This window comes from Gastrolobium bilobum, unplaced genomic scaffold (genome assembly GCF_033153095.1).
Source record: "Gastrolobium bilobum isolate Gb01-03AN ecotype WA unplaced genomic scaffold, APGP_CSIRO_Gbil_v1 utg5060, whole genome shotgun sequence".
Taxonomy (NCBI): Eukaryota; Viridiplantae; Streptophyta; class Magnoliopsida; order Fabales; family Fabaceae; genus Gastrolobium; species Gastrolobium bilobum.
The window spans coordinates 466023-477310 of NW_026899124.1; the positions used below are offsets into that span (position 1 = coordinate 466023).

The following is an 11288-nucleotide window of genomic DNA, read 5'->3' on the forward strand; positions in this document are numbered from 1 at the left end:
GTCATTTTAAATGACAGAAAGTTATGTCATTTTAAGAGAGATACAGACACACAATTTTAAATTAAAAAAACCACTCACTTTCTCTCTCCCATAATTTCCCTCTTTCTGTGTCTATCTCTCTTTCCTAAAATGACATAACTTATGTCATTTAAAATGACAAACACCAAACCCTATATATATATATATATATATATATATATATATATATATATATATATATATATATGAGCAAGGTTATAGTTACAACCTTTTTTTCTTACAACCATATCTTGTCACCGTTGATTTCCGCCAATCAACCGTTATCATTTTAGCAAATTAAATTCATTAATTAATTATTAATTCACAATAAATGATAACTATTGATTAACGGAAATCAACGGTGACAAGATATGGTTGTAAGAGGATATAAAAAAAAGTTGTAATTATAACCTTCCTCTATATATATATATATATATGGGCTTAACATTTCTGCAACAGCCGTAGATAGTGTTATCTACAGCTGACACAGAAAAGTGGGCCCCACGGCTTTTTAAAAAAAAAATAAAAACAACTCAGGATCCGTTGTCGTATCCTAGGATTCGGACGTGTATCGTTGCTTGCTGTAGGTACAGCAGCTGCAGAAATCATTTTGCCTATATATATATATATATATATATATATATATATATCACACGCACAAACAAGAAGAAGAATAAACAAAATAATATATATATATATATATATATCACACGCACAAACAAGAAGAAGAATAAACAAAATAATCTATGTATCAGTGATAGAGTTTTCAGCGTAGTCGTGGGGTCAGATGAACTTGTAACGGAGTTAATTTGGGCAAGGTTATGCCCAAGCCTTCTCTCATATCAACAGGTTCATCCATTGGCGTGTGTAGATCAAATCCTTGAAGCAAACGAGCAAGTGTCATGAGACTCACTTGTGTGGCAAACGTTGATCCAGGGCAAGCTCTTCTCCCTGATCCAAAAGGGAGATACTCAAAATTGTGACTTTCATCAAGTTCACCATTTCTGTTGATAAACCTCTCTGGTAAAAATTTCTCAGCCTCTGACCAAATACTTGGATCTCTATGTAGTTTCCACACATTGGCAAACACACGGGTCCCTTTAGGTGTATAATAGCCTTGAATATAGCAATCTTCTCTTGCTTCGTGGGGTACCAATAGAGGCCCAGGTGGGTATAATCTTAAAGTTTCCTTGACAATGGCTTGCAAATAAACTAGGTTTTTAATATCAGATGCTTCCACCCTTCTGTCCCTACCCACGTGATGGTCAATCTCCTTTTGTGCACGCTCCAAAGCATGTGTGTTATTTAGCAATATGGCTAGGATCCATGTCATTGTCGTGGATGTAGTGTCTGATCCCGCTAACATAAGATTCTAAACATTAAAAGTTCACTTGTTCAATAATAATAATAACTAATATTTCGACAAGTATTAGATGTCATCAATCTGCATTTATAAATTGTAAATGCATTCAAAACTGTGATGTAATAGATAAAGTTTATTTATTTTTTTATATTTTTGGTAATCTGAAAGTTTAATTTTAATTTTACTTATTTGATTGCTTTGCAAACTTATTTTTCTAAAATTCAAGCACGGGTTGAAGCAGTTTTTGAATAGATGATCAATTTAATACTTAAATTATAATTTTTATATGCATCACTAGTGTGTCTATTGTTAATAAATTTTAAGTAAGATTTTTAAACAATAGGGAAGACATCATTGGTTGGGTTTAAATGGTTGCCAACCCTCGGGCTCTGCTGGTTCCTTACATTGCTTGCTTGATCTTCCATAATAGCCTTCCAGGTCAAGGAGATTGTACCATTAGGGGTCTATAAGCTCACTATGTTCCCTTCTAGGATAGAGCCACTGTATGGGTTATACCTCTAGGTAGAGACCAAGCTAGGAGATATAGTCCCAAGTATGAAGCTAACAGACGATAATGGGGATGAGATGTGTATGTATATGACTCAAGATAAATGGGCAGAATAACGATGGTCAACGAACACTCGATTCACGCCAAAGTTGGCGATTATAGCTTGAATGACTAGGGGATCATCATGCCCCGGAAGAACATCGCCCAACTCATTGCTATCCCACACGATCATTGGTTTGGCGGAGCCTACTGCAATTTTTGCTTTGGTGATGGTTTTGCCAGATACCGCCAAACACTGCTTCAAATGCCTTTTTCAGGAGTTGGCTGTTTCTCCGCCTCCACTCAAGCTGCCGGAGATCATGTTTTTGACACCATGTTTGATGACAGCGGAGTCTTCCTCTTCTTCATGTCTCCCTCTGGTGGTTGGACCGGTTTGCTCCCTGTGGCCTCTTGGGGAGCCCTCCCTTTGGTTGCGTTCACGGCGGGAGGGTCTATAATCAGCTTGGTTAGCTCTCCTCCTTTTAGGTGACCTACTACGCTCTGGGCGACGCCTGGATGGGCCAACTTCACGTGTTGAATTGCTAACCTTTCTTAGGGCTCCTCCTTTAATCAATTCATCAATCTCTTCTTTAAGATATCTGCATTCTTCAGTGTTGTGGCCGTTACAGCGGTGAAATTTGCAGTAGGTGGCGGGCATCCTAGTTGGCTCTTGGCGTTGTGGGTAGGTCTTACGCTCCTCGTTATATTCAGTTTGTAGTACACTGTGAGATTGTCGTCCTGTAGGGCCACGCCCGACGGGGCGACCTGTATATCTAGAGGACTTGTGAGTTTTCTTATCCTCCTCATCTTGGTCTTTATTTTTGCCCGCTTTTTTCTCTCGGTTTTGCCCGGCATCGGATCTGCTCCCCTTGTATTCTTCGATCCGCATGAACTCTTAGGCCTTTTTCTTGACCTCTTCTAGGTCTGTTATTTCGTGGCGGGCGAGTTCATAAGCAAACGTTCCTTGCCTCAAGCCTGACAAGAGTATGTGTACCTGCACTTTAGGGTCAAGACCGTGCACAAGTAAAGCCTCTTTGTCAACAAATGGACTGAGTGCTTGTGGATTTTCTCCAACAAATGGATTGATTTGCGTACTGGGAAACTTATCGCGAAGTGAGTTTAGAACTTGCCAACCAAATCGTCCCAAGAAGCGATACTCCCAGTTGGCAAAGTGGTGTACCATGCCAACGCTCTCCCGCCCAGAAGTGTAGTAAATGTCTTGCACATGAGGAGGTCTGTCTCGCCATGGAGGGTCATTGCCGCTTCGAACTTCTGTATCCATTCAAAGGGGTCCGTATCTCCTGTGTAGGTGTTGATATTGGAAGGACCTTTAAAGCCCAAAGGTATGGGGTTCAGGCGAAGGTCATCTGTTAAGGGTTTGTTACGTCTAGAGGTATTGACGGGTGTGGCACGCACATTCAGGTTGGGCGAGTGTGCGTCTGGCCGCAGACAGTGTGCTTGAGGGGCCTCCACTGAAAATGAGAGAGCTGGGGCGTGATGGATGCCATATTGGGGAAGAGGTGGTACCATATATGATGCTTGAGGTTGTGGGACGGCTGGGTTGTGTTGTGGTACTACATAACCATGGAATGGGACCCCTGCAGCTACAGGCGGTATGGGGTAAGGGGCACCCATGTGATGGGTGTAAGGTCCGGGAGGATATCTGGTGACTATCGGGATTCTATGGTCATTGTACATAACCGTAGGTTGGCTTCTGAGCGGTTGTTGATATACAGGAGGTGGAACTGTGACGGGGAGTGGCATTCCGTAGAGGACTCCAAGCGGTAGGGGTTGAGTTGGGACCAAGTTTTCTGCTTGAACCTCACGTATGGCCACGTGACGGTCCAACCGTGTTACTCTAGCATCATCCATCAGCAACTGTGAGTTGACAGACTGCAGTACCGGCGAGAGACCCTCGGCTGCTGCTTTCTGGACCGGAGCTGATTGTACGGATGGTGGGGAACTGGAGTGGACCGTTTGTACATGGACTTCGGGGATGGTAGCTCTTGGCTGATGTGTTCTCCTCGTAGTGACTACCATATTTCGTTCAGGGTGAAAGATCTTCCTTCTGTAGATCGTTGGAAAGAGAGTGGGAATAGAAGTTTATAGTTTCCCACATACGGCGCCAATGTACCGTTAGGGGTCTATAAGCCCACTATGTTCCCTTCTGGGATAGAGTCACTGTATGTGTTATACCTCCAACACAGGTAGAGACCAAGCTAGGAGATATAGTCTCAAGTATAAAGCTAACAGACGATAATGGGGATGAGATGTGTATGTATATGACTCAAGATAAATGGGCAGAATAACGATACATAAGATTCCTCTCCTTGTGTGTGGACAACCCTTTTTATAGGGGAAGGTGATATTAATCTTGTATGGGTTGGTGAGGAGGGGGTCAACCCTCCTTGGGATTTGCTAAGGGTAGCAGGCGCTGCTAAGGGTGGCAGGCACTGCTATGGTAGCAGTGATGCACCCCCTATGCTTGGCGATGTCAGCATGTGACAAAGGGCAATTACCTCTTATAGTACCTGAGGCGGTCTCCTTGGGGGTTACCATCCCAAGATGAGACATTTTGGTTTCTCATCTAGGAAGCATCGTCGCTTTGGGGGTAGGGAAGCCAGGTGTTAGTAGGGCTTACGTGAATAAGGGTTTTGGGCTTAAACCTTTGGGTATGTCGTTGGGCCATCCGGAACAGAGATAATGCATAATCTATTTAAAATAGGCTCCTATAATACCACCTCTCTTCCTATATAATACCACATCATGCAGATTGCTTCCCCAAGACAAAGGCACCTTCCCTTACGTCGCAATTCAGACCAATCTCGCTGTGTTTAGTTATGTACAAGTTGGTTACTAAGACTGTATCGCCTTTTTAGGCTAGCTTTGCTCCAAAAAGGCAGATCCATAATAATATTTCAATTGCATAAGAACTGATTTATAGTACGCACTAGATGAGGGGGCAGAAGGCGTTCATGGCCATTAAGATAGATTTTGAGAAAGCCGATGAAAGGATTAATTGGATTTAATTATAGTTTCCAGATAGGTTGATTGATTTAAATATATATGTTGTTTCCACTTTGTCTATTAAATTTTTTTTGCACGGGGTGAAAAACAGAGAATTATCAATAATCTAGGGGTGTTTGTCAAGTGGATCCCATGTCACCGTTTGTTCTGACAATGGAGAAACTTACTCACATAATCTCTATAGCAATGAGTGGCTAGCTTTGGAAGCCAATCAAAGCTGGCCGTGGTGGTCCTAATATTTCCCATTTGTTGTTCACTGATGATCTGTTTCTATTTATTAAAGCATCATAAGAGTAGTTGAGGTGGTGCTTAAATGTATTAATTTTATTTGAGCAAGTTTCCAGATAGAAGCGTAGCATCTACTTTTCTAAACCATATGAGCTAAGGATCTTTCCTTCTGGGTCCAGAGAGGATTTCAAGTCCATCAGAACTCTAACCTCTGCATTTCCATAAACCATATGCTGATTGGAAAATGCAACCAATAGAAACAGAGAAAGGAGGAGATGAATGGAATTCATGTCTGATTTTGGAGTAAGAATAATCAAACAGAAGCTGAAGGAGAGACACCCAATTGAGTTTGCATCTTAAATAATCTAACTTTGGTTTAACATCATGTTTTGGTCACCTTGTTTGTAGACTTTCTAGTCTATGACTTTGTTAGTTTGTGGCTAGACAGAGAAGAAGGAGAATCATTTTGAAAGAGAGGAGATGGTTAGTAACTTGACGAAGCAAAGTGGGTTCAAGCGCGTCCGTAATTAGGGGCACTGTCTAGAAGCATGGACAATCCATACTTTCATATGCAAAATGACAAGCTTCCACTAAATGTGTGCTTACAGATAGAGAGGATTCAACAGAGTTAAGAATGGAAGGTAGGCAGGCTTTGTTCAAAACGGTTGGTTGAAATGAATGAAGCTTTTCTTGCTAAATTAGCTTGGACATTTTAGAATACTTCGCAAGCTCTCTGGGCACAGGATCAGGGTAAATATGTTGGTCTGGAGAGGGAGGAATAATACCCTTTTCCCGTAAGGGAGAGATGCTCCAGGCTATTTGTCAGGAAAAGAGTGAAACACTTCTCCATGTTGTCTGCGTCTGCAGCGTTGTTAGACAAGTTCGGGTAGGACTGATTTTTTAATCCTGGTTTAAAGGATTGAATTTCTACAAACTTGAATTGCAATACTCAAGTAAGTAACTTGATTAAGAACTTCTTCTTCTTCTGCAGAAGTGATGATGATCTAGGGAGAGCTTCACTCCAAAAGTTATCTTCCTAAGGTTAGAAAGCCCAAATTATATATAAATTTCATATTGGAACTTTATGTTTCTTATATAGGACTCCAAATCCTATACCTTACAATTATACAGTAACAACTTGCATTGTACCAAAAAAAAAAAAAAAAAATTTGAAAAATGGTTTTTTATCCCAAAATGGTCTTTCCAGTAAGTTGAAAAATGGTTTCTTTCTTTCTTTTATGGCATAGCTTGATATTAATGGTATAAATTTCCCTTTTGTTTTATTTTAATATTATAAAAATGTGTCAAAATTTTGTAAAACTCACTGAACTTAAGACTTCCTCTGTTTTAGGTTTTCAACCCCATCAAATAGCCACATGATCAATGTAAAATTTTCTTGCATCATGTAAAAGCTCTTTGCGTTGAGATGAATCTCAACCAAATACGCTGTTAGTTTAGTTATACAAACTCACGCGAAAAAAAATTAGAGTTGAAATCCTAAGTATTTTAAGTTAAAGTAACAACTTATCAATAACCAACACATAAAAACATATTGAATATAACTAAACATATAAACATAGTCAAAATAAAAAACATATTGCAGGGTTTAAAAAACTAGAGAAAATGCTTACCATAATATTTGCCTTGATGATAGCGTCACGGGTATGACCAGAGGCAGGATCATCTTCAATAACAGACAGCATGACATCAATGAAATCATGTTTCTCACTTGAATTATTCACGATATCACCCTTCTCCTTATGCTCTTCTACCCAGCTTCCAACAAGGGTGTCCAAATCTTTTGCAATTCGTTTCATGGATTTAAGCACTTGGCCGTGCATACCAAACCATCCAAGAACTGGAATCAAATCTGAGGGAACAAACTCGCCAGATATATGCATGAATTCTTTTATAAGTTTCACAATACCATGTGCTTCTACATCATCCACATCTTGCAAATAGCTGAAATACCTTTTCCCTGCAATCATCTTTGTGATTAAGTTGAAGGTAAAGCGTTCCAACCATTCACTTATCACAACCGAGGTGTTGCCCTCAACATACAACGATAGATCATTGATCAAAGTATCGATCTCTGATTCATAAACATGCCTCAATGATTCGAGGCGGCGAGCAGAGAGTAGTTCAAGCATGGTTAGCTTTCTTAGCTTGGTCCAATATGTGCCATAAGGAGCAAATCCAAATCCTGCATAGTTATAACCAAGGTGAACTCCATGGCTAGATTTTGGGCGTGAGGCTAAAACTTTGTCATTTGTGGTGAAGCACTCTTTTATTGCCTCTTGGTTGCAAACCACAAGGGCAGGGTATGCTCCTACACGGATTTGGAAGATGGGTCCATATTTATCAGCCAAAGCAGCAAAGGTTCTTGCAAGGGGTATTTGGCCTCCTAGTAGGTGAAGGTGACCTATTAAAGGCAAGGCACCTGATGGTTCTGGTGCTTGAAGTGATTTGACTTTCTGACTAGTTTTTTTCATTCTCCATATATTGTAGAGAAGCACTAAAGTTATAGCCACCACTATAATTGTTGGTTGTGAAAGGAAATCCATGGTGTTGATCTGAACTTGGGAGAGATTAAAGATGGGACACAATATTTTGAGAAGAGAATTTGTCCTAGTTTTCTTATAGTGTTCTCAATGCATTAAAATGGGTTAGAAGACAGTTACAAATGACTTACGAAGATAAGAACAAAGGTAAGAGCAGAAGAAGAAAACAACAGGAATGTCACCCTCAGCTTTAGGTATTGACTAGTTCTTGGATTCGACTTGAAACCAATGAGAGTAATTGCTTTCAGATATGGACGTAGAAAAATGGCTGTGTCATCATTAACACTTTTTGACTTCCTTGTGCTATGACGTGGATTTTGGCAAGCGTATTGAGTGGTGTAGTGAAATTATGAGAATTTTTCCACTGAAATTGTTGAAATAATACCAACAAAATAAATAGTTGGATTTCTTAAGTATATTAATAGGGATTTGAATCCTGGTAGTATATATGGAATAGACTTTATTAAGAGAGATTTCCTCATCTTCCGCTTCAAAAGAATTAATCTTTAACTACCGACAGGAGAATGCCTTGCGAAAAAAATAAAAAATTGTAGAAATAACTATCAATCTGCTAATTAATTCTACATGAACTACCAATCTGCTAATTAATTCTACATGAACTTATAATTGGGATTGAATTGAATTCGATATAAATCAGATAAAGGGCAGAAATGAAATTAATTTTGATTTGGAGGATTTAGGTGACAAACATACATAATGGTTAAAGATCTAAACATATTGAATGAAAAAATTGGGGTCAAACTTCACTCTCCTCTCTTTGACGTATATTCAACCAAGGGCAAATTAATTTCTTTATCTCCAGCTGATAATTCTAGTCAAAAGTTGTGTTATTTAACTCACCACTTAACGACTAGATCCATGTACTGGGTCAATGGATTACTGACTCAACTTTATGTACTATGTCAATGGATTAGTGATTCAATTATTAATTCATTGGTTGAATGATAAATATAATATTAGAAGATTTATGATTGAAAAATGACATTGGCTTAGTGGTAAATTTCATATGTTCCATTCTTTATGTCAAGGAATCGATGCTCTTCCAAGATTCCTAGAAAGTTAGTGTTTTATTTTGCGCGCTACTATTAGTTCTTAATTTTGTTTTATAATAAATGAGTGGATAATATGGTCGGTTAATTTTTAAAAGACAAACATGATTTATCCCATTATTAAATGTGATCAAATTAAATTTTTTGGATTTGCATATCAACTCTTTTATGATAAAAGTGTGATCCAATTAAATTTTTAGGATTTGCATATCAACTATTTTATGATAAAAGTGTGGCTATAGGCAGAGTATAGGTCATTAAATAATAACCCATGATGTGTGGGTTGTTATTAAGGGTGTTCATCAATCGATCCAAACTGATTCAAACCGCGGTCACAGAACAGAAAAACTGATAACCGAATAAATTGAAAATCGAAAAATCAAAAATCGAAAAAAAATCACAAATTTTAATTGGATTGGATCGGTTTTCGGATTGATTGATGAAAATCGACCCAATCCAAATCGACCCAATATATTAATTTTCCTCTACCTACTTGGACTTTTCCCCAATCATAGCCCAAAAAATTTAAACTCAAAACTCATTAACCCATCAATTAAACTCAATAAAAAACCTAGTCACATCTCATCAACCAAATTTCATCTGTGTAGAGCTTCATATCTCATTGCCCAAAAAAAAAACTATATTATCGTTGCTTTTGTATTTCAAAAAAAAAAAAAATTACAAAACCAATATATACAAAAGATGTTATTTGCACAATAATCATGCAACAAATTTTAGAATTTTCAAAAAATCAAAAACCGATCCAATCCAAACCGAAAAAAATTGGATTTGATTGGATCGGATTTGAAAAAAAAAATCAAACCAAATGGATGATTATATAATCAAACCGAAGGTATTGGATCAGATGATTTTTGCTTCCAAAATCAATCAGATCCAGACCGCGAACACCCCTAGATGTTATGTAAATAATTATATTTGTTGTTAGATCTCGTACACTTTTAGGATTTTTCACCATGAGCTTGCCCTATTGAATAGTTGCACAATATGAGAAGTAGTGGGAGGAAGACCATGTTTAGCACAATTCTTGGTGTCGCCTTATTTGTTCACTCATCTCCTACACAGAGCAGAACAACTTTGTGAGAGTAAGGATTGTGCCTTGAAATGATATATGTAGCATTGATCGATTGATGTTCTATATTTCATATAATTTGTTGATTTATCGATAAAAAAATTTCTTCAAGTAGTGTTAGAGCCTTGATTATATGATTCAGGACCTATTTGCTTATAATTTGATGTGCTTACCTCTTTTTGGGATTCAATTTGTTGGCCTCCCTTTTTTTTAATGCGTGAATGTAACACCTTGTGTATACCCAGTGTATTAATTAAATCTATCATGGTATTAAATGCAAAAAAGATTAATTAATAATGAATCATAATATTGCTTTACATTGCTATTCAACTAACAATAATTTAGACTAGCACATTCATGTCTAATAATAACTTATCATATAAACAATAGCCCAAACAATCAGTCCAACAATTATCAAGATCCCACGACAAACAGCGCAAATGAAATTTTGACAGCCCATAGTCTAATCTAAAGTACAAACTTGCCTTAGCTCTTTTAGTTTTGATACTTGAACACATAAAACTAGACATCTAGAGCTTTAAAATGACACATCATTTGCTGTATTTGGGTAAGGATTGAAAGAGTTAAGATCCTTTCAAAATATGATGTTAAATTCTTGATAGAAAGCTAAATATGATTTCTGGCAGCTTTGATTCCTCACCAAATTGGGAATGCGTTTGATATTCAAAAGTTCTTAAATTTATATACAAGAAACTAGAATTTTGGGGGTTTAAAATGATATATAATATTCCCTTTTTGGTTAAGCAACGAGGGAGATATGACTTTTACAAAAAATGCCAGAACTTAGCAATTCGAAATATGAACTCGGGCACCGTTTATTCTTTTGAAAACTGAGAATGACTCACTAACCAGAACATTCTAGTATTCTAGGAAACGAAAGGAGACATCATAAGCTTTAATTTGATAACTCACATGTCTCATTTGGTTAAGAATTGAGTTAGTTGTGGACTTTCTAAGTTGACCCTTACCTTCCTATGACATAAGCTGGAATTTATGTCATTTGTTTTGAGGTAATCGATTACCAATGTATGGTAATCGCCTATCATGTTGGCCAGAATCAAAATGGACAACACCTAACTATACTTTGATGATTTGGGATGCTTTCCAAGTTCATTTAATAACTAATTGACCATTTTTCTTATAAAATACATCCATTTACTATCCAAAGACAAAATGTACATCTTTTGTGTTCATTGAATCCATAAGTTTTGGCCTTCAGCCAATCATTCAACATTATATACAATTTTTGTATATTCCATACATAATCCTGACTATCCAAAAGCTCATTACATATAATCCATCCATGTATTCTTCAAGTAAGGCTTCAACCCATTAATTTACATCAATTATTTTTCCGTACATA

General features: G+C 37.6%; 1 protein-coding gene across 1 annotated transcript; it reads right to left on the reverse strand.

The window, feature by feature from the left end:
- Nucleotides 1-720: 720 nt before the first annotated feature.
- On the reverse strand, nucleotides 721-7809 carry LOC133287480 (cytochrome P450 CYP82J17-like). The gene is made up of 2 exons (XM_061485110.1): nucleotides 6815-7809; nucleotides 721-1390 (listed from the first exon to the last, which is right to left on the reverse strand). Exons 1-2 carry the CDS (start codon nucleotides 7745-7747, stop codon nucleotides 785-787), a joined length of 1539 nt encoding a protein of 512 aa, XP_061341094.1. The 5' UTR covers nucleotides 7748-7809; the 3' UTR covers nucleotides 721-784.
- Between the last annotated feature and the right edge of the window lie 3479 nt (nucleotides 7810-11288).